The 24,145-nt window shown below is 38.2% G+C and overlaps 1 protein-coding gene across 1 annotated transcript; it reads right to left on the bottom strand.

Annotated features, from left to right (window-relative positions):
- Window positions 1-2,741: 2,741 nt before the first annotated feature.
- On the bottom strand, window positions 2,742-24,011 carry LOC139723978 (KICSTOR complex protein ITFG2-like). The gene is made up of 14 exons (XM_071635177.1): window positions 23,916-24,011; window positions 22,626-22,721; window positions 21,968-22,009; window positions 19,838-19,924; window positions 14,432-14,549; window positions 13,936-14,024; window positions 12,386-12,448; window positions 11,482-11,621; window positions 9,038-9,132; window positions 7,983-8,036; window positions 6,861-6,949; window positions 5,428-5,545; window positions 4,154-4,324; window positions 2,742-2,822 (listed from the first exon to the last, which is right to left on the bottom strand). Exons 1-14 carry the CDS (start codon window positions 24,009-24,011, stop codon window positions 2,749-2,751), a joined length of 1,332 nt encoding a protein of 443 aa, XP_071491278.1. The 3' UTR covers window positions 2,742-2,748.
- Between the last annotated feature and the right edge of the window lie 134 nt (window positions 24,012-24,145).

Below are 24,145 nucleotides of genomic sequence, written 5' to 3'. Positions count from 1 at the left end.
TTTGTTCTGTCAATTTCTTATGTATTTTTATTGTTTTTTTGACCTTTTGTCTCCTGTTGTTTTTTTGCCAAAATTTGTTGCAGGCACTTTTTCAAGCTTATCTACATTAGATCTCAAAATATGTGGGAGACTTCAATGAAAAATTCATGAAACAACGCGGCAAAATCTTTGCGCGTTGCGAAATCTTGGCGTGAAATGTCGAAGGGGGGGGAGTCAATTTGACCCCCCCTCCAGTTAAAATAGGGTTAAAGGCAACCCTCTGGAAGGTGCCCATAGCTGGTCCTTCACTCCTTCTTTCTACTTCTATGTCTTTGTGATGTGCTTCCTGTCTGCTAGGTTAGATATACATTGTTTGTGGGTTGGTAAGGTAAAGGCGCCCGCCCCCAGGAAAGGCCAAGACTTCACCGGTGTCAACGGGAGGGTTTCGACCCTCTTGTTGACGGGAAAGGCGTAATGTTTAAAAGCTTCTTCCATTGATGACTTGAATGTGGGATGCGGACAGCTTTCATTTGACTCATGAACATTGCAGCACTGTTGTGTATCTGTGTAAAGTGGGACATATAACTGATGATAAACTATTTTCTTTGTGTATGATATATCTTGTTTTCAAATATACTGAGACATTTTCTTTTTAATTCACTTGAAAAGCTTCTTCCATTAAAGACTTGAATGTGGGATGAGAAAGCCTACACTCGACTCATGAACATTATAGCACTGTTGTGTACATGTATCTGTGTATAGTGGGACATAGAACTGATGATAAACTATTTTCTTTGTGTATGTTATATTTTTGTTTTCAAATATATACTCAGACATTTTCTTTTTAATTCATTTTAAAAGATTCTTCCATTAATGACTTGTATGTAGGACATTACAGCACTGTTGTGTACATGTATCTGTGTATAGTGGGACATATGACTGGTGAAAAACTTGGTTCTTTTTGTCTATACTAATCAAGTTTGCATGTATTTTATGGGAGGTCATTTTTTCTTTTTGTAGATGTTATGTCAACCTGTTCATTACGGGCACCTGGTGAGCTGTGTATTACGTCTATGAGGATTTCAGAATTCAGTATGAAAGGGCTTAAGAAACAACACAATATAACATGTATCTGGAATATTGCAACAATCTCCACAGTCAAATTGTTCTCTACTGCCCTCTACAAAGTGCCTTCATGAATGGACTCGAGCAAACGACATCACGTTCGCCCTTTGATACACATTTCAATAGGCACAGCATTCCATTCAATTAATGATAACTTTTTTTTGATTCGGTAGGACCTTCCTTGGCAAAAAGTAATCACACATCAATCAAAATGATATTTTCTTCGATAATCGTGTTTCAGTTTTAATTCATCGCCACAAGGATGAATATGATTTTGACAAAGAAAACCAATTGCAAAGTCCATCTTCTGAATATCTTACTCAATACCAATTCAATAATGTTGTCAAGGAGTATGATAATTCTACTTTGAGGTTACTCTTAGATAATCCCATATGCAAAAATTCTCGGCAGGTCTATCTGAAACCTGGCTTTCCCATGATTCAAGCTTTCCATTTGCTCTCAAGGGATATGATTTTGTGGTCGGCAGGAAAATTAGTTGTAGATGTTGTTGATGCAATGCGTGACCACACTGCCTCAAATTACAAAGACAGTGTGCGAGTGTTCACATTGAAATACATGCTGCATGTTGAGTCACAGACAAGTCCAGCACTCTCTGTGTAGTTGCATGGCCACTGTGAACACAGTATTAGTTTTGGGCTGGGGGACTGGGCTTGAAGGCAGCCTGAGAGATGGGATTGAATCTCAGAAGAAGGATGAAGGCATGCCTGACCCAAGATGTTGTGTGGAAGATTTAATTATGTGGAAGGCAAATTACCGGTATGGGAAGTAAGTGCTTCATTGTAGATTGTCATGTTTACCCACTGTAGAATCAGGAATAAATTGTCAATACGCAGTTCTGGTGGTAACAAAACCATTATGTGTGTCCTGTCACTTTCATTTGGCCTGGCTAAGTTCCCAAGATTTTCCGGATGATTTTCAGCATTTAACATTTGAACACCTATAAATTAGTTAAACTGAGTACAGAGTTTCAGCATTTATAGTGATAGTGATTTAATTTCAACCACAGTATATCCTAGATGAAGCTGGGTGTTTGCGTGTACATTTGTATGTGTGTGTGTATGTGCATAATTGATCTTCTCTATTCCTCATATTGTAATCCACCAGTAAAATTCATCCAATCAGTGATTCTCACAAACTTTTTTTTATTCACTTGGATACAAACAAGCACTTTGGAATGCTCGTCCTGAAGCAATGCTTAGCCACTTTACAAGTCAAACTCAATAGCCATAAAGAATTACTGCATGCCTCGTAATCTGCACACTTGGTGATATTATACATGCATGTACTCCGCCCCCAAGCAGAGGATAGCTAACATGAGCATGATATAGTAAGGTAACACACTCCCTTGGTTACTGTATACACCATAGCGAGTCAAATCTTTCTCGCAAATCGGGACTTCCCAACAATTTTGCGAGAAGTGATTTTTGTGATTGTCGAGCACAGTACTGAATGGAGAAATGTATGCGTGCACATGACATTCATGTTGGGATCAGAGTTAGCATTTCCCATGTTTTTGCATGCCCGAATAGCATCTAACTCGCGAAATTCGCCACAATGAAACCTCATGAAATATTCAGCAGATACAGTACATTTGTGGAGATGTTTTTATCTGCTCTGTCCAACTCAGGATACGGCAGGCTCTCTTTTACCGCCGTATATCAAGCGTCGAAACAGCTCCCTCTTCTCAGCTTCTGTGTCTAGGCAGAGGAAAAAAACAGGTTGAAACGAAAAGAAAAATATCAGCTGTGCAGCACCATATCATTGCATTTCTTTTCAAATCTCTTTTCAACAAAAAACTGGCCAAAGGACAAAAAAGAAAGAAAGAAAGAAAAAAGAAGACACTGGTGTACAGCAGCTCTTTTATACATCAATGGTTATTTTTTCTTTATTTTATTTTTTTTTTAAATTGACAAGCGGTTACAGTTTATTGCAGACACAACAGGGCTTCAGAAGTAAATAGCAGATCAAGAATTGTAGATATGTTAAAGTCTCATCTATTCTTGGATGGATGACTTCGAATTTGGTGAAATTTCATCATGTAATAGCTAAATGGGTGTAGTGGTCTGTGATGTCACAATGAATCATAAGAAATCTTTCCCATGTGTTGAAAAGATAATATCCAAACAGTTTCATCAACAATAGTCTGCTCTAAGGCTCCCAGACTTCATGTAAGGCCACAAAATCTCCAAAAAGGTTATCTTTTGGTAGCATCGTTAGGCAAATTTGTCTAATTAATCAAAATTAATTGAGAGTTTCTTTAATTTGAGCCACCAATATTTGAAATTCACAGATACAGCGAACTCCCATAATGATCACAGTTAGTTACTATCGAATTACAAAAAAAAAAAATACCAGTAACAATGACATAAAAAATCAGGCCCCAATATCATCAGCTCTGCATCTTTTATTGTGTATTTGTTTGGTTATAAAAAAAGAAAAAAAAAACAAAACAAAAAAAAAAGCAAAACAAAAAAACAAATTGATTGGACTGCTGGTCCCAAGGACTTCATTGTAAAAGGAGTTAACTAAGACATCCAAAAACAAACTCATGCTAATAAAAGGTAGGTCCCACTGTTTATTAGGATTGCTCTGTTTTTGATATCTCAGCCATTTCAAAACCAATTTTCATCAACTAAAAAGGGAGTCCCTTATGGAATTGCATACTCTTTCATGTTTTGTAGGAGGTTTCTCATTTTCTCACCGAAAAAAAAAAAAAAAATGTTAGAAACCCACAATTAGGTCTCAAACAAAATTAGACACGACCCCTCTATTAAAGGCTAAAAACAAAAGAGTTCAAATTCTTCCCCATGTGAGTGCATTCATTTACAAAAAAAAAAAAAACACCCTAAATTCAGCTGAGTACACGTTCTAGAGTCTAATATAGGATTAAACTGAAATAAACACGAGTCATGTTTATTTAGCATTTCACTGTTGAGCTCTGAGCCCTGCTAGACAGTTGTTGGAAGCATCTGTCAACAAACTATGGACAAAAATTCTGAAACTCTTGAGACATTATCTGCTCACTCACCTACACCCAGCTCAGACAGCCTCTGTTGCAGCTCTTCATTTAGTGATGCGACGTTGACGAGATTTGCGGACGGAATTCGCGGTAGCTGAACATTCCAAAATATGTAGATTTTGTTGTGGAATGTAGCGTACACTAAGCACGGTGTGTTGATTCCATTGGTACTGTACAGGCCTTCATAAAATCGTATAGGAAAGATGGAATGGTGATGACAATACAAAACGACAGCGGAACAAATCCCTCAAAATAAGATATTGTGATCTCTCATCAAAGGAGAATGAAACCAAAAAGTAGATGTTGATTGAGTGACTGGAACAATAAATGTGACCCGCCATGACAAAAGGATCCGAAAGTCGCTGACGGCCGAGGCAGAAAATTGAGTTTGAAGACAAATCCTCAAAATCGTTCAAAGCCATCAAATTTCTGTTTTTGGCATAATTTTATAGTTTAATGTATTGCCTATCATCTGCCAAAATTTTTACACTAAATGATCAAAGGAAAAGCAAGAAATAAGAATTTTTTTCTGGGCCATAATTTTCAGACTTTCAACAGAAGAGAAATGTGTCCGAAGATTTGGATTTAGCGCCACAGACAGACTCCACCCATAGCAATGAGGGAGTGATCTTTAATATTGATCAGAACGTGGCATCCTGGTTACTGATTGGTTGTGCATAGACCACTGGTGCTAAGCTTGAATGAACATCGCGGAGGATGCTAGGAGCAGATCTTCGACTGTCAAGAGGTGAAAACTGTCTTACTTCCCCTTGATCACAATTGTGTAAGGAGGAAATCTTTAATGGGTTAAGTCTTTGTGTCTTGAGCAACAGAATTAGACGATGGTTTCCCAAATAAGCATATTTTGCTCAAATGCACAACTACCCATAACCGATTGACAAACAGCAATGCCACTGTACATTAAAAGCATCACAGCCATTGTCAGCTTTGTAATAAAATTGGCAATCAAAGCAAAGCTCGGACATTTCTCTACAACTTAATTCCTGTGCTGCATTTTTGGAATGAATACTTTCGATCAAAAGTTTATATGACTGTGAAAAACAGAAATGCTATTTAAAATGTTCCTCAACAGCATTTATTATGCATGGCAGTTTCAGAATAATGCATCACAAGAAGAGTTAACCTGTTGAAGATGAGTCAACCTGTTGAAGATGAGTCCCGAGTACACTTGGGCAGGTGTCTATGGGAAATGCATGTTGCAGCAAAATCAGCCCATCCTCAACGGGTTCAGAAATCGTCTCAAAACTTTTGGCAGCACTCACCTGCCGTGAAGGCACACACACTCTCCTTGAGATGGAAGCGGACAGACTGCTGGGTGTGGTCAATGATGTACGTCTGACCGTCCCATGCGCAGGCCACCACCTCATCCCAGCCGTCACACTGTCAATACAACCAAACAAAACAGAGGTTTCACACGAGAGAAAAATTGACATTAGAATAATTCAATTCAATTCAAGTGATCACTTTTTGGTGAGATTGTGAGAAACCTCTTATGATATATAAAAGAGCATGTAATTCCATGAGGATTTTAACGTTTATTCGACAAAAATTGATTTTGAAATGGCTGAGATATCAAAAGCAGAGTGATCCTAATAAAGTGTGGGACCCACATTTTATTACGATCGTTTTGTTTTACTTGTTTTTGGATGTTTCAGCTATTCCAAACCCGATTTTCATCAAATAAACTTTGAATTCCTCTTAAAGGGTGTGTACAGTTCTGGTCTAGGTGAGGATTTAGCTTTTAACGTTTTGCGAGATATTCAGAAACCACTCTATGAGATGTCAAGGAGCATGCAGTTCTAAGGAGTATCATAAGTTTATTCGATGAAAATCGGTTTTGAAATGGCTGAGATATCCAAAAACAAGGTGAAACAAAGAGATCCTAATAAAGTTGTGGCATGTCGCCTTGTATTATTAGCACTTCTTTGGATATCTCAGCCATTTGAAAACCAATTTTCATCAAATAAACGTTGAATCCTTCTTAAAATTACGTGCTCTTTCATATTTTATAAGAGGCTTTTCATTATCTCACTTCAGAATGTTAAAAACTTGAATCCCCACCTTAACCACTACTGTACAGTCCCTTTAAAACGGTATGCTCTGTACTATTTCATAAGTGTTTTCTTGGTATCTCACAAAAAAAGTTAGAGCCCAATTTTCATCTCCTCCAATACTGTACTCATCCCTTTAAGGAATGATACACAGGTAGTAAGTATTTTTGATAATAAAATGTACACGTCAGTAGTCATTACAAAGTGAGGCATTATTCATACAAGCATATTTATACATTCTGTGAAAAAAAAAAATGTGGAGGTACCCACTCAATGATTCCAGTGAATTACCAAATCACAAATTCAGATTTGTAACTACTGCGTACACCATTTTGTGAGAACAATTATTTTTGTGATTTGGGACTTGAAAGACAATTTCTTAAATGGCTGAATTCAAGATGGCCAGCCACAGTGAAGGAAAGAGAAATAAGTAAAGTAGCAAATTCTCTCCTTAAATATAATAAACAGCCCATTTGTGTGAATGGAGGCAACATTTTCTCAATCTGCTCCCTATGCATGATATAACAAGCAACTCATGAAATATACCACATGTAATATACAGTGTGAGATATTCTGAACAAAGAAGAATGCTAGAAACATGCTCTGAGTGTCAGAGCTATCAGTGAGTTGGAGTTTCAGCTTACCATGATGTCCAACTTGGTGAGTGCAAACAGCTGATGGTCAACAAGGAGTGACCACAGGCTCTTGTCCTTTTCAATCAGCATGAGAGTTCCTAAAATGTGAACAGTTTGTAAAGCACAACCTCACATTTACAAGATGTAATCACAGAGAAATAGATAAGCCTTTTTCCTTATCAATTTGAATGTTCACAATGGAAAATAAATCACTTTTTATGTCTGCTGTAATACAGAAAAGAATTAAGTAATTCAAGAGAATCTTTTGATAACAAAGACGATGATGCTGATAAAAATAATAACAATGATAATAATAACAATATTACTTATATTGGTAGTAAAAATAATAATAAAAATAATGATAATAATAATAATAATTATAATAATAGAGATAACAATAATACATTCTAATAATGATAATAATGATAAAAATAATAATAATAATAATAAGAGATAACAATAAAAAATGATAATATTGATGATGATGATGATAATAATAATAATGATAATATATCATACAACTTAATATAATGCACCAAATCCCCTTTGTACAGTGCTCAACATGCAAGCATACTATCAATCTAGATGTCATTTATCGAGACAAAACATTGAACAAAAGGTATCAACAAAAATGCAAAGAAAACACAAACCTAACCCCTCCTTAAATTCCCCCTCTATATCTTCCCTCCTCTGCCCTCTCTCAAAGGAAGTTTTATTCAGTTTTAAAAATGTCTCATCCTCCCCACCCTCAATTCCCACAGTCCTCTGCTCACATCAAAATCTGGGATAGCACAAAAAAAGCAAACAAACAATATGCAATCTATGGAAATACCATACGAAATACACTGTACCTTATGAGTTTACTGTAAAACCAGAAATCATCGCGTGCATAAAGATTTTCACGAATTTTCGCAAGGAGCCAAAGTCTGTGAAAGTATAATGCACAGAGTGTTTTTTTTTTTTTTGTTTTGGTTTTTTTTCCCCACACAATGCATTGAATGAACGTGGCAATACGCAAAACTTTTATGCCGGGGAAAGAGGCCTTTTGCCACAATACTCAAAAGTTTCATACAGCAAATGCTTCTGGTCTTCACAGATTTAGCACATTCACACACATGCAATGTTTCTTACCATCCAGAGTACACATTGCAAACCTATCCGGCTCTGTTTCTGTCTCTCCCCCTCCTTCCTTTTCACCTAATTTAGAGTCAAAGACAAAACATCAAGAGTTTAGAGCAAATCACAATTTTTAACATACAACTAGAAACTTGGCAACTATTGGTCATTTTCCTTTTCAAGTGTAAACTGTAACACGTATACATATGCTTCACTAGACAAAAGTCCAACTGATTTCAGGACTTAAGTTCAATTTCACATGATAGCTCTCCCATACGAACAAAAATATCAAACAATTAGATTTGTCCTGAATCTAGCATCACTTGAGCTTGATGTTTCATTGCTAAAGCTGTTTATAAAAATAAAAATTATCATTGTCTATGTAACCATCAGAATATTAGACATCTGTAGTTTTTTAAATTTAAAGTGTTATCAAAAGCACTGGACTACCAAACTTTTGGAACAATGCAACATCATTTTTTTTTTTTCTGTGATAATGTCATTTCGCAACAGGGTTTAAGTTCAAATAGGATCGTTTTCTCTTTTGAGACAGTCTTCTCAATATTCAGAAATGCTCACTCAACTACAAATGATGTGAACATGGAACAGAGAGAATTACGACAGCTATTCTGCTAAAGATTATTCCATTTTCGTCTGGAGTGCGATCTATTGCATATTCTATAAGTCATTATACGGCTGGTCTTAAAAAAAGATTTTCATGCTGTCACTGTTCCCAGGCCTCTGAATACTTTGGCTGCCTTAAAGGGGTAATAGACCATAAAAATAATTATTCTAAAATGTGGCTACTATACCAATCTTTTAATATTGTGTCAGTTGGGAATTCTGAGACATAAATTGCTGTCAAAACAAATCATCACACTGCCCCTAAATTGATAACTTCGACGATCAGTAGCTGTGCCACATCATTGGATAACAGTCCTCACTGTTGCTATGCTGGTTGCTATGATATCTGCCAAGCTGAGCTCGAAGAAGGGAATTGCAAGTGACAAGAATCAGGCCAACAACAGAAATCTATGGACGAAGTGCAGCATCTTGCCAGAGAGACGTACCTTTGGACAGTCCCGCAACTATCTCCGTCGACACATTCTTGTTCCGTGCACGTCTGTTTGTTATTGGGTGCATGGTTACGTAGACATTCTCCTCACTTTACACCAGGGACGAAATGAGAGACACGAAAAAAACAACACAGATCATGAGTAAAACAGTGATATCCAGGTGAAAGAAAAAGTGTGACATTAAGCACACAAAATGGTAATTGTAATAAAAATTAGAAAGAAAAAGAAAGAAACTAGATATGTCGCTACGGCGACTGGTGTATGCCTCCGCAATAATGCATGGTTCTCCTAATAGGTCTATAGTACAATGTCTTGACAATGTGTGATGACAGTTTCACACAATTGGCAAAATATTAAAATGACAGGTTTGCCATAAATGTACTGAATGTTCACTTTCCTAGAACTAGGTTCAATTGGATGAATGATTAAAACGTCAGAGTGCAGGTATTTGGGGAACTGATGATTTTTACTTGACTTTTGACCCTTTTATAAGTTTATGCATTGAGTAATTTTCAAGGTATTGAGAAAAAGTATAATTTCAGTATCAAATGGTAAAATAGTATTATCTAAACCTGGCCTTTGACCTTTGACCTCACAGTTCCAAAGAGAATCACTGTTAGGTAGAACATGCATAAATATGTAATACCTTGAGTTACTTTTGAGATATGGAGGAAGAAGTGCAATTTAGCACTTTCACTTGACCTTTGACCTTTTGACCATCGACCTTGTGGCAAGAAACCTCCCACAGAAAATATATTGGGTTATACATGTATCAAATGGTAAAATAGTATTATCTAAACTTGGCCTTTGACCTTTGACCTCACAGTTCCAAAGAGAATCACTGTTAGGTAGAGCATTGCATAAATATGTAAGTTTCACGATAATAGCTTGAGTTACTTTTGAGATATGGAGGAAGAAGTGCAATTTAGCACTTTCACTTGACCTTTGACCTTTTGACCATTGACCTTGTGGCAAGAAACCTCCCACAGAAGATATATTGGGTTATACATGCATACATCAAGTTTAAAAAAAAAATCCTTCAGGCATTGCATAAATATAAGGAAAGTAGTGATATTTTGAGGAGTTGACCTTGACCTTTGACCCATGACCCCAACTTCCCTAGATAATCACTGCCCATCGGTACATGCATATATACTAAGTTCCATGAAGATACCTTGAACCATTTGCGAAATATGGAGAAAAACATGAAATTTCAACCTTTTGTTTACAAACTAACCTGTGACCTTTGACCTTCGACCCCGTGACCCTAAAATCGAAACAAAGTATCATCCCCCCAGGATATACCCTCATACCAAGTTTGATGCAAAACCACTTCACGGTTCTTGAGATATCGACAAAAACAAAACGGGACGGACGTACAGACGGACGGACGGACGGACGGACGACCCGAAAACATAATGCCTCTGGCCACTTCGTTGGTGGAGGCATAAAAAGTAGTTTTGGGAAATAAAACAAGACACTTGGCGGTCCAGTGCTTTAACTGAAGCATTGCAATTCTCCTTTCTGGTTATACTGAACACCTGAGGCTAACTTTTTCGAAAAATTTGACCATCGGGGATAGCAGCAGGTCCCTTGGGCAACATTCTCCTAATTTTGCCCCACCGTAGGGGCCCCAATGAAGGCACCACTACCATTTTTACAAAACTATATTAAACCATCTCTACCCATTGCAAGTCTGGTCAAAGTCCAGCCACCAGCAGTCAAGAAGAAGATGATATATGAATAAGTTTATGCAAAATAGATGCAGGATGGTGAGCAATCGCAATATATCACTTGAACAATTATTTTGGCTAGGACGAGCTAAAAAATAGAATACAAGTATGAACACTTTGTATACTGTATATGACAGGTTAACTAATACCCTTATCCCCCAGCAAAAAGAAAAGAGATACAAATAGATTCTTCACAAAGTCCAGTCTCAAAAGGTCATGGCAATGAAACATATCTGGTTTATCTTTTGCATATTTTGCAAATCACAATTGGGCCACAAATTAACTGCTCATGAAAATATCATAAAGAAACAGGCATTAGTGCACTACACAATAGTCTCAAAGTCAAAATAGAGATAACAGATCTCATGAAAATGTAATGTGACCACCTCATTTGCAAAAATATATGCAAAATTACAGCTCTTAGAGCAGTGGGATATCACATTTCAAAAAAGTGTCACGTACATTTCAAACCATTGCACAATAAAACTAGTTCCTTACTCCATTAAGGACGGTTTGATTTTGCTAAAACATGTATTTCCCATGCATAGACCCTTGCGTGAGTATACCTGGGAATCGTCCTCAACGGGATAATACTAAATGTCCATTCTTAAAGTACAATGTATGGTAGGTGGTTAACACTCAACATTTATACCCTAAGAGTATACATATATGACGTCTCTTTTGTTCTTGCACTCATCAACATACCCTCCAGGGGTGGCTGCATAATAGTCTTCTCCCCCAGACACCAGCCATGCACATCTCAGCTCAGCATAGTTGCAGCCTGGCTGGGAGACTACCAGTTTGGGTGCCCCATCCAGATGGCGGCTGAGAGAGAGTGATCCCACCTGTGGAAGTTGAGATAAGGGGAGAGAATAAGTTATGCAAGCCTCAGGTATTGATGTGTTGATTTGACTTGAAAGCCCCTTTCATACTGGCTATTAAACTAACTGACAATGCAGACAAACTCCTAGCGCAGTGCAAGTATGAACAGCCCAAATGGTTGTTCCATACTGCCGTTTCCAATACCAAAGGTGTGCATGCCAGAATGATGCAGGAAGGGCAGATACCTATCAAGGTAAGTGGATTATCTCTGGACCCATTATAATCACTTCCAGTATTTGGCATTCACTGTAAACTTGTTTTTTTTTTTTTCTTTGTTTGTTTTGGTTTTTCTTTTTTTATGGAAGGGGGGGGGGGGGGGAATAACTAGAATACATTGTTGATGTACAATCACAGAAAAAGATTGAATTTTGCATGTACACCTACTGTTAAAAAATGGCCCCAAATCCCAACTCACTTGTTGTACCATCATGCGATGAAGAAAGCAACTAAATCAATGTCACCCAAGCAAGAAAGAACTTCAAATCAATACAACGTTACATAAAATCAGATGAAGAATTAGACCCTACTGTAGGCTAGGGCATTTGGAGAGTTCTAATGGCAAACTGAAAAGTCTGACTGACAACTGTGACTGTACAAGAGAGGCAGCTTCCAGCTTTCTAGTTTGTCTTCCAAGTGGGATCTAAAGTTCCTAAAACTGAACATGCGTCATCGCAAGCTTCATGATTGATGTAAGCATTGCATGAAACTTTTGTCATTTGCCTCTCACCTGGCCGCTGAGGTGCCACTTTTGGAGGAGAACAAAACTTCCTTCACCGGGGGTCAAAGGATCCTGATATGTGAAAACAGAGACAGAATATATATAGATATATAAAAAGGAGTCAATTATGTTGCAAACTCTGGTGTGTGAAATCATGGCACTTCAGACAAATTTCTTACTGTGCAACTAATGTCTGTGACAATACTCCCTCATCAAAGGCATGCATTAAAGGACAAGTCCACCTTCGTATACGTGTGGATTGAATGAATGCAGCAATATTAGTAGAACACATCAGTGAGAGTTTGAGGAAAATCGGACAATCTGTTAAAAAGTTATGAATTTTTGAAGGTTCTGCTCAGTCACGGCTGAAAGAGAAGACTACTATAGCTTGTAATGTCATTTGCGTACAATGATATAAGGAAAATAAAAAGAGAATTTCACAAAACTTTATCTTTTTATTAAAGTGCACATTTCTTCGACTTGTTACTGACGTAAGTTAAGGGTAATATTATTCCCCTTGCCTTCTGAAAGAAGGAAGTCGAGTGTTCCTTTGTTATGCGAGAAAAGAGAAAATATGTTGAATTTTCTTTATACTTTCTTTATAACGTTGTACTCATGTGACATCACAAGCTATAGTAGTCTTCTCATCCAGCCATGACTGAGCAGAAACTTCAAATATTCATAACTTTTGAACGGATTGTCCGATTTTCCTCAAACTTTCACTAATGTGTTCTACAAATATTACCGCACTCACTCAACCCACATGTTTATGAAGGTGAACTTGTCCTTTAATGGCATTCAATAGTTCATCACTCTTGCCATAATTTTTTCCCCCTCTCTTTCACCAGACAAGGTAGAGTGACTCTGCATCAGTTAGTAGGAGGGAAACTGTTGGAGACAATGATACTGTTTTGATTTTGTATGTGTGTGTGGAGAAAATAATGTGAAGAAATTTTGACATGACTCAGATCCACCGGAAAAAAGAAATGATTGGCAGATTGTAAGAGGTTGCTGTGGTCCTTGTGTCCCTTCTCCTACAGCCAATACTCCAAGATTTACTGGTCTACCCTTACCATGTCAATGATTGTTGAAATGCACTTGTTTGGGTATAACTTCTCTTCATTTTTATATTTGATTCAGATGCAAGATGCCAGTCAACAGAAGTCTACTAGAAAATGACCAGGGAAAATCCTCAACTTTAATGTACATCAAGTTAGACTGAGATACAGTTGAATTAATACATTGTATCCATCTGAAGCAGAATTTTCTTTGACTGAGCAAATTTCATGGACTTATGCAATGTCAACTTTGGTGAGGTTGACTGTATTTGTCAAAGAAAACAAAATTCATTCAAAAAATCAAGCATGTTCAACAAGTCCGTATCAAATTTAGTTCATAGGAGTGCAGCAATGATTCATGCTATTAAATGGTATGGAATCTTGCAGAGGTCCTTAAGCATTCTCGCAGAGGATTGAATGCCAATAATATCTCTGGTACATCTTTAGTCTTCAGCCTCTAGAACTATCAGAGAACAGCGCCCTCACATGCCAGGTACTCACTTCAGTCGTGGATTGCTTCTCTTCCCACCGGTAGGCTTGGACCACCCTGTCTGTGTAGCCAATCACGAGTTCCAGCTTGCCATCATTGTCTATGACAAAGAAAAGATTGGATGCATAGTAAACAACAGCAAACAGATATACACTACACCATAAGCCCCCCGTAGCTTCTCAACATTTTCCAAAGCACAGCCCACATTGGCTCCTACAGCCTTCTTTTGAGGCCAAGTTAAATCAAAGATTGATCTTTTCAGTTTTATTTTTGGCCGACAGGTCCACCTGTGAGAGCTTTGAGGCCCACCAGTGGGCCTTGACCCACTGGTCAAGAAGTGGGGTATTACATGTCAGCGAAATGCTTCCTTGGAAATATCATGATGGAAATAAATCACGGTGACCAAAAACAATATCCAAGTCACATCCATGACAAGTTGCACCACATTGTTGAATTAAGAAGAGTTTCTGCACTGAAAACATCTAATTGTAAGAATCAATCACTAACCAATGTCGGCAACCAGAAGGACTCGTGCATTCGCCGGCAAATGCTGTGTGTGGAAAGGCGTCAGCGTGGTAGGTTTTGCAGGTTTCACCTGCTCATTTTCAAAATCCTTTTCACTCTGCTCCTGGGCAACCTCTGACTGTAGAAGATATGACAAGCAAAACATCATGACAACATTTTTTTTTTTAAAAGAGAGAAAGAGAGAGAGAGAGAGAGAATGTCCTTGAAAAAAACACTCTTCAACACTTTTGCCTTGTTACTCTACACAGGTGAAGACGGCTTGTAAGAACTACGTACAATGTGGCGACTATAAAGGATATACATCCAAGTATTATATGTGATGATGTCATCTCTATTCTGACACTCTATCCTTTCAGTTTTGTACAGAAACCTTGCAATTTGGATGTTGATATACTTTACACCTTCCTGGTCTTTGTCAAAATGTCGTGACAAGCCAAATAACCTGTTAAACAACACTGAAGCACCTTTTGTCACAAGCTTACATTTCTATTGGTGAGTTTCAGGCAGATGATACAATATAGTAGAATTCAGACCCCATTTTACTTCCAGCGGGATCACGTTTTTACTTCCAGCGGGATCACGTTTCTCAAAACCATAATCGGGCAATTTACCCTGCCTCACCATTACAAGTGGATTTAACTCTAGACCGAAGAACACAAAAAGAGCATGGAGGTGGGGGAGATTTTGGGGTGAAGCAAATGGCAGAAATGAAGGCTAACTTGGATTCAGGTGCTATACTCTTTTTCAAGAAGTGTGTACTACTAAAAATTGTCATAAGAGGAAGTATTATCCCTTTGCTGCTTTTGATCAAGCAACATAAAAGTAAAGCCAGCCAGTACAATGTGTGACCACACATCACAAAACTTACACATCTCTTGACTGTAGATATTATATATGGAGGTCTAAAAAACAAAAACAAACAAGGAAAAGTAGAAATTACGCAGTGCGTAATATATGTCCCCGCCGGAAGTAGCATTTTGTAGCAAAATGTACGATATAGGTAAAGAATCAAGGTCAAAGGTCAAAGAAGTCGAAGGTCAAAATTCTGTGTAGAAGTTTTGAAGCCCTCAACTAGTGCCATCACATAAAGCAAACGGAATCGAAATCGGGTTAGAAATGGCGAAGGAGTAGCATTTTGTAGCCAATGTACAATATAGGTCAAAAATCAAGGTCTAAGGTCAAAGAAGTCAAAGGTCAAAATTCTGTGTAGAAGTTTTGAAGCCCTCACCTAGTGCCATCACATAAAGCAAACGGAATCGAAATCGGGTTAGAAATGGCGAAGGAGTAGCATTTTGTAGCAAAATGTACAATACAGGTCAAAAATCAAGGTCAAAGGTCAAAGAAGTCAAAGGTCAAAATTCTGTGTAGAAGTTTTGAAGCCCTCGCCTAGTGCCATCACATAAAGCAAACGGAATCGAAATCGGTTTAGAAATGGCGAAGGAGTAGCATTTTGTAGCAAAATGTACAATATAGGTCAAAAATCAAGGTCAAAGGTCAAAGAAGTCAAAGGTCAAAATTCTGTGTAGAAGTTTTGAAGCCCTCACCTAGTGCCTTCACATAAAGCAAACGGAATCGAAATCGGGTTAGAAATGGCGAAGGAGTAGCATTTTGTAGCAAAATGTACAATATGGGTCAAGGGTCAAGGTCAAAGGTCACAACTGAAATTCTGAGTAGAAGTTTCAAAGCTCTCATGTAGTGCTATCATATAAAGCAAACAGAATCAAAATTGGCTCATAAATGACAGAGAAGTAGCAAATTGAACATTTTGATCACATACGGACGCACACACACACGGACACACACACGTACGGAGCCCGTTTCATAGTCCCCTGCTCGAACTCGTTCGGCGGGGACAAAAATGTTTGCATTCAATCAACAAGTTGACTTTAAATTTTCTGCAGTTTTTTTTTTTATAGATGATCCTCTTTCCATCCAAATCTGAAGTTTAGAACACAATTCCGCACAAGTACAGTATGCACTGTTAACCCTTTGATTTTTTTTTTCCAGCACAGCATGCAGCAACATTAGGCCCCCCCCCCAAAAAAAAAAAAATTGTTGTATTGGCGTAACCCGCCCGACCCTAAAAAAATCCCCAACCCTGAACTTTTCACAAAAAAAAAAAGAAGGAAATACATCGTTTTTTCCGAGAGAGGGCGCGATACGGGTTTGCGAATTATCAAAAACAACAACAGCTGGTGTCGGAAAATAGCCGCGCAGTACAGCGTGTCGGCGACCAGCAAGTCCGGTTTGAAGATTTTATTTAACATTATTTGGAGAATCGATATGTCTGTGGCGCTGGGTGATTTAGCCCAGGAATTTGTTCGTTCGTATTCTGACCGGTATGTCGTGACAGTTGTTAAAGTGGGGAAGGCGGAAACAGGTCCGTTCAAAGATGTCCTGCTGTCCGACCAGAGTGCCATTCTTTTGGATATGGGGTACCGGTATATGTGACCCTGCACCTCAAAACAAACAAAAAGTCACCAGACATGAATTTTTAGTTATGACCATATTCTGAAAGAGCAGACTTTAAGCTTTAAAATGATGTATAACTCAAATCAAATGGACTCTCTTAACCTATCTAAATATTGGAAAGAAAGCACAAACTCAGGAAGAGTGTGAACTGAGAAAAGAGGCTCTGAAGTACAGTGTCTATTCAAGCGCTTAATCTTTACCAAATTGTGCTGGCTGTGTGATGAATGGGACAAAAAACAGGAAGTAAACCACCAGAGTAACAACAATGAAGGGATTATCAGATTAAACTGAAATTAAGCATGCCTTATTAACACATTCTGTCCATAATTAATGCCAACTTTCAAAGCAGTAGCACTATCCTTTCAAAAGTTATTAGAGTTGAAAGTGAAGAGTGTGGACAAGGTTTTTCAGAAATGAACTAGAAATGTCGCTATGGCGACTGGTATGCCTCCGCCATAATGCATGATTCTCCTAATAGGTCTAGATAGTACATGTGGACAATGTGTGATTACATTTTCACAAAACTGGCAAAATATTGAAATGACAAGTTTGTCACAAATGTGTTGAATGTTCACCTTCCTTGACCTTGGTTTAATTGGATGAATAGGAGAGCATGTATTTGGGGATTTAAGGACTTTAACTTGACTTTGACCCATTCATACATTTATGCATTCAGTAATTTTCATGGTACCGGTATAGAGAAAAAGTGCAATTTCTGTACTGAATAGTAAATTGTTACCATGTTCATCTGGCCTTTGACCCTAAAATTCATAAGATAATCACGTTCAATTAGAACATGCATAAATATGCAGTAAGTTTCAAGATAAATTGAGCCACTTCCGAGATATGGAGGAAAAAGTTAGTTCAGCACTTTCACTTGATCTTTGACCTTTTGACCTTTGAGGCAAAAAAAAGAAAAGAAAAAAGAAAAAAAAATTCTCCAGAGAATTTCTATTAGGTTATACATGCATACACCAAGTGTAAAAAAAAAAAATAATCCTGCTGGCATTGCATGAACATGAGGGAAATAGTAAAATTTTGAAGTGTTGCACTTGACCTTTGACCCCATGAACCCTACATTCTCTAGATAATCACTGCCAGTCAGTACATGTATATACTATGTTCCATGAAGATACCTTGAACAATTTTCCAATTTACAGAGAAAAAAGAGAAGTTTTAATACTTTTACTCGACCTTTTGACCTTTGACCTTTGACCTCATGACCCTAACTTTCACCAGAGAATGTAAATTGGGTAATACATGTATACACTAAGTTTCAAGAAAATATCTTCAGGCATTGCATAGATATGGTGGAAATAGTGAAATTTTATGTATTTGACCTTGACCTTTTGACCTTTGACCTTGAGCACGTGCACCCAAAAGTTGATAGGCACAACTTCACCCCCTAATATACATACATGCCAAGTTTCATTAGGATACCTCAACAGGTTTTGATAGTTACCTTGTCCACAAAATTCATTACGGACGGACGGAAAGACGGACGGACGGACGGACGGAAGGACGGACGGACGGACGGACGGACGGACGGACAACCCGAAAACATAATGCCTCCGGCACCACTTCGTGGCGGAGGCATAAAAAGGGATTCTAAAGACACACCTAATCACGCTATTCTACCAAAAATGTTTCGAGATAAACTGCTAAAAAAAACACACTTTCCTGCCCGTTTTATGATACCAAATTTTAGCATAATGTAAAAGAAGACCCACTCTTTCAGAAAATATGAAAAAGTCAAGTTCGGCAAGGTTGACCCATTTCACTTATTTTCAGTCCTCGAGCAAAATCAGTGTGTGCGACTTTATGTTCGTTTTGAGGTGCACGGTCACATATGGTTTGGTACTATGAATACAATGGAGGCGAAGAAGTGCCGGTCGCGCCAGTACAGAACGCTCTATCCGATTTAGCGCATATTTCAAAAGTGGTCCAATGAACGTATCTCAAATTTAAACCACCCAATGGCTTAAACCAAAACCTCCTTCGCGAATTTCACCCCCCTCCCCACCCCCCTATTCTGGGTGGATGCCTATACTTGTTCCCTATTTTCAAAAGACCCCCCCATCTAGGGAAAACAATCAGAAAATGACCCCCCTATCTACAGAAACGGACAAAATACCCCCCCCCCCCTTTCATAAATTTCTAGGGAAAATCTTCTGGAGATCAGTCCGAACTTTTTTTTTTTTTTTTTTTTGGGGGGGGGGGGGGGGGGCTCTGACCCCCTATCTACGGAAGAGTTTTCAACAGACGCCCCCCCTCCCCCATCTACGAAAGAATTTTCAATGGACACCCCTATCTACGGAAAAGACTAAAAAACACCCCCCCCCTCCTTCATAAATTTCTAGGGACAAATCTTTCGTAGATAGACGTTGAAAACGGGAACACGCATGGGGTCTCCAATGGGTTCGAGTGGGGGGCCAGGGTGTTTTTCCATGTCCAAAATATGATTCTCTTTTAATATTTATTGCTTTTAAACCGGTGATATAACAAACTTTGAATGCAACAGACCCTCTCTATTGAATGGGGTTTTGTTGAATACGAGTTTTACACGTAAAACACAGGTAGCAAAAAAAAAAAAAAAAAAAAAAAAAAAAATCCGCCCGCCCGACCCTATTTGAAAATCTCATGTTACGCCAATACAACATTTTTTTTTTTTTGCCTTTGATTATGATAATCATGAACGTCAACAAACCTTTGACTTCAAAGCCCTATGTCCCAAAATACCATTCTTCTAGTAAGGTGGATTTCCTATCAAGTCATTCAGTCAGTTAGGAGCATCCAAATTTGATGGGATTTAATATATTCGAAGCCTGTGAACCTCCTCTTTCAAACTCTTTGTTACTCAACCACAAAATCTTTTTTTTTTGCATTTTTCTTTTGGTGTTTGTATGCAATCATCACCTTTGCTGCTTGCTGCTCATCCTTGGCTTTTGAATCCACTGAGAAGAGATAACAGAGCCCCTCGGCGCACAAAACCACAGCGACATTCTGCAAAGAATCACACCAACCAAATAATGTTAGCAATCAATCAATTAATGTTCGCAGAAAGTAACATATGTGCCAAGTGCAACAAAACATGGTGGTACCCTTATTACTTCTCAATAAGTGTAGTCTAAGCCTCCAGGATTATTTAGGGGGTAGAAATCAAGTTCCTGCTAAATTTTTGCTTTTCAACATCTTTAAATTCCATAGAGGTTATCTATGGTACTTTCAATAGTAAACCAGTCTATCAGGTTGCAAGAATTGAGTTCACTTCCACAGAGTGGTTACCGTACTATACCACTTACTTAAAGGGATCGTATAGTTTTGGTTGAGACCTAATTTCAGGTTTCTAACATTTTTTGGTGAGATAATGAAAAACCTCTTATGAAATATGAAAGAGCATGTAACTCCATGAGGAATTCAATGTTTATTTGATGAAAATTGCATGGTTTTGAAATGGCTGAGATAGAAATACAGAGCGATTCTAATAAGTGTGGGAGCCACAATTTATCACGATCACTTTGTATTCACTTTGTTTTTGGATGTTTCAGTCATTCCAAACCCGATTTTAATCAAATAAACTTTGAATTCCTCTTCAAATGGCATGCTCTGTACTATTTCATAAGTGTTTTCCTGGTATCTTGCAAAAAGTTAAAAGCCCAATTCTCTTTTCCACCAATGCTGTACCATCCCTTTAATCTCAAACTTTAAAAAAAATTCTAAAAAGTCTGAAGTGCAATGACCTGTGAACATTTCAGTGCATTTGACCTGCCAAAAAGTCTGAAAAGTGGGTTTTGAGCTGAGCAATACAAAAAAAAAAAAAAAAAAAATCAGAAATCAGATTAAACTCTGAACTCTCACATCCCTGCATACCTATGTCAGAGACTCCAACTCTCCCGTTTTCGACGGGAGATCTCCCGCCGAAAACCCATTTTTGCAAAATCTCCCGTTCTCCCGTTTGAGATTTAATTTCTCCCGCCCTGGCTCTGTGTCTCCCGTTTGAAAGGATTTCTTACTTATTGCTATTGTATGTTGCAAAATATAAGCCTTATATAGCACCAAAGAGCATCTAGGACCCTGGGAACTTCGCGCTTCGCACACATCAACTTGGAGTCTCCCGTTTGCTAGGGGTTTCAGGCGGGAGAATCTCCAGATCAGAAGGTACTTTGGGTTAGAGTCTCTGCTATGTCTACACACCCACTCCCAACTATCTCAATTTGGTTTTCTCCATTGTCCACCAATGACGTACAAATGTGAAAGAGTAAAGTATCAAAGCCCTCCAGAACTGATAAAATAGTTTTTCAGTAATTCCACAGTCTGAATTTGACATAAATTAAAACCAAAACCAAAATATTGTTTAATAACCCATTGAGGACGAGTTCTGGGTATACTCGGGGAAGTGCCCATGGGATATGCATTGTTGTAGCAAAATCAGCCCATCCTCAACTGGTTACTGCAAATTACGTCGTACCAAGTCTGGGGTTAATCTGATAATCCCTTCACAGCGCTTGCCCTAGACTTTTAAATCCCCACCCCACTTTGTCATTTCCACACACAGGAAATAGAAATGCAACTACCGGTAGCCTTTATTAACAGAACAGACACTTAATCCCAAAAGCCACTTTTGTCAAATGTAGCTTCCTTATGTGATATGTTTCTATCCATGAACAATCCATCTCAAATTATCTTTCCCCTTTAAAGCCGAGATTTTCCTTTTTCAGCATTTGACTTAAATTTTTAAAATCTGGGTCCTGTTTCTTCTTCACTGTGAGGCCGCACGCAGGTACACCGTTTAATATTGCAATCTCCAGGCACGTACATTTGTAGCTGCTACAAAATGTTACATATTCATTATGGGAATTAAAGTTGTGTACTATATGATCTCGTCAATCACTTTATACTTTTGATGGTAAAATAGAGTGAAACAACTCATTAAATTGGCAAATCGTGTCAGGGATCGAGTTCCTTGGTAGAGCCTTCCAATATATTGCAAGCAAAATCAAAATGCATGAAGATGAATTTTGAGCCCTTCTTCATCCTTTAGCTCACCTTTTTGATGTTGCAGACATCTGCAATCTCTGTACATACAATCTGAGGAAAATAATATCACAGGACAAAAGCAACATTAATTTGTTCATCTGTCTCACTCATTTTGGTATTATAATTATTGCGAATCAATTTCATATCACTTGAGAAGATTTGAAAGAAACATCTTTACCACGGATTCAAGAGAAATGAATGATCTCAGATTGAAGAAAATGTACACTGTAATAAATGTATCTGTATTCATACCAGTCAACCGACAAATTCATGTTGTTCAATACCGTACAAACTGAGGTGCTTCCAATTTCTTCAAAGCAGAATGATCTTTATAAAAATATTTCGATACTTCTACTGCAGTAGTTTTCTGTGAATTAGAAGAGCTAGCTTTCATAAAAAAGTTTAACCCATGCCATTTCTGTTTTTTTTTTGGTATTAATATGGGTCAATCATTTTCAGACCACCTTCTTCATATCATTGATTATGTTTATTTTGACAATTTCTTTTGACCTGGTCATTACCATTTTTCCAAGTGAAATAAAACAACAAGCTAATCAATTTTTTTCTCTCTTTTGAATATTCATAAAAGTAGTTACTCAAGATCTTGTGAAATATACCAAAAAAAAAAAAAAGGGGGGGGGAGGATTCATTTTGCTCAACAACATACCATTCCCAGGTTTGACGCCACTGCCAAAGGTGTTGTGCATTCTCCTTTGTATACCCACAAGTCTCCATCCACACTCCCCACAAGAAGTTCATGCAGCTGAAATACAAAAAAAAAAAGAATGAACTCACAACAAAATATTTGATTCACACTTTAGATCATACATGCACAGCTTTTACTTGTAATTTAATAGTAATACTGAGAATTGAGAATTCATTGATTAATTTGTGTTTATATTTGACATTTCATCTAACCCCCCCCCCCCCTCCAAAAAAAAAAAACCAACAACAAACAAAGGCCAACTTTAGGTGCAGAAATGAAACAAATTTCAGACATGCATACAATCTACCAGTATCACACTCATGGCCTTTATAGCACCACATTTTCCAAAGTAGGGGGGCACTTCAGACTTAATTCTGTCTGGTGCCACATCCAGGCTTCATCAGCTAACAAGCAAAAAAAAAAAAAAAAAAAAAAAAAAAAAAAAAAAAAAATAACAACAACAAAAAGAAACAAACATGAAAAAAAAAAAAATCACAGCAAAAACAAAGCCCTTGGCCTTACCATGCTCACACACTTTAAGGTTTTTATCGATTTTTTCCTAGTGCCACTTATGTAATTACGCACTTCCAAGTTCCAGATCCAGGCCAGGGTAAAAAAAAAAAAGAGGGCCCAAAGTTGAGTTAACACCAGGATATTCCTTAGTTGTATGGTGCAAAAGAAGAAGAAGAAGAAGAAGAAGAAGAAGAAGAAGAAGAAGAAGAAGAAGAAGAAAAAAGGTGTGTGTGTGTGTTTGTGTGTGTGTGTGTGTGGGGGGGGGGGGGGGGGGGGCTGGGGGCTGCCTGTTGATGACTTGACCGAAAGATCGGTCTGTATCTGTCCGTCGGGGAATGTTCCGCGGAGACTGCGTCTGGCTTCACGGATCCCCTCCGTATACACGGAGGACAGCGATAATGGCAAAATACAAGAGAGTCCTCCAGACAGACGGATCTTTCTGTCTAGTTGATGACGTGCCCGGAGGCCCCGGTTAGGTCGGTCAATGAATAGGCCTAGCTAGGTCAGGCACGCACACATAGACATAAAACAGACCCTGGGTTTGGGGCTACCCAGGATAGCCATGCCCTGGTTCACAAGATAAGGAACCATCGCGCCCATCGGGGTAACAATTAGTTTCCCGATCCCCAGGCGAGAGGTTCCCCGTCACCAGTGCACTTGCAGGCCGATGGAGTACCCGACCCGAGCTGGGAACTTGTAGAAGTTGCAAGAGAAAGGAGGGCATTATCACTAACTTACCGAATCATTATCGACATCTCCTAGAACCAGTGCCTTGGCAAATATATTGCCCGAGAATTCTAGTTCAATTTTTTCGACAAATACAACCGACCTCATTTCGACAACCAGTCACTAATTTCCGGCCAGCAAACGCGCGCAGAGACCAGTATTTTATGTGGCAAATAATTAGACTCGCGAAATCCCAAACTTCAGTATCTATTCTATGATAAGCAACAAGAGAAATATACAAT

This window comes from Diadema antillarum, unplaced genomic scaffold (genome assembly GCF_040938485.1).
Source record: "Diadema antillarum isolate AM-2024a unplaced genomic scaffold, OU_Dant_1.0 scf00000204, whole genome shotgun sequence".
Lineage (NCBI taxonomy): Eukaryota > Metazoa > Echinodermata > Echinoidea > Diadematoida > Diadematidae > Diadema > Diadema antillarum.
Note: the sequence above shows the minus strand (reverse complement) of the source record. Positions and strands in the feature narration are given on the sequence as shown.

What these genes read in the sequence shown, in the direction of transcription:
- LOC139723978 (XM_071635177.1), bottom strand. Translation starts at nt 24,011, where the DNA reads ATGAGGTCGGTTGTATTTGTCGAAAAAATTGAACTAGAATTCTCGGGC. An exon ending in GAGATGTCGATAATGATTCG is followed by an intron (nt 22,722 to 23,915) that starts GTAAGTTAGTGA and finishes TTTGTATTTCAG; the next exon opens with CTGCATGAACTTCTTGTGGG. An exon ending in TGGCGTCAAACCTGGGAATG is followed by an intron (nt 22,010 to 22,625) that starts GTATGTTGTTGA and finishes TATTTTCCTCAG; the next exon opens with ATTGTATGTACAGAGATTGC.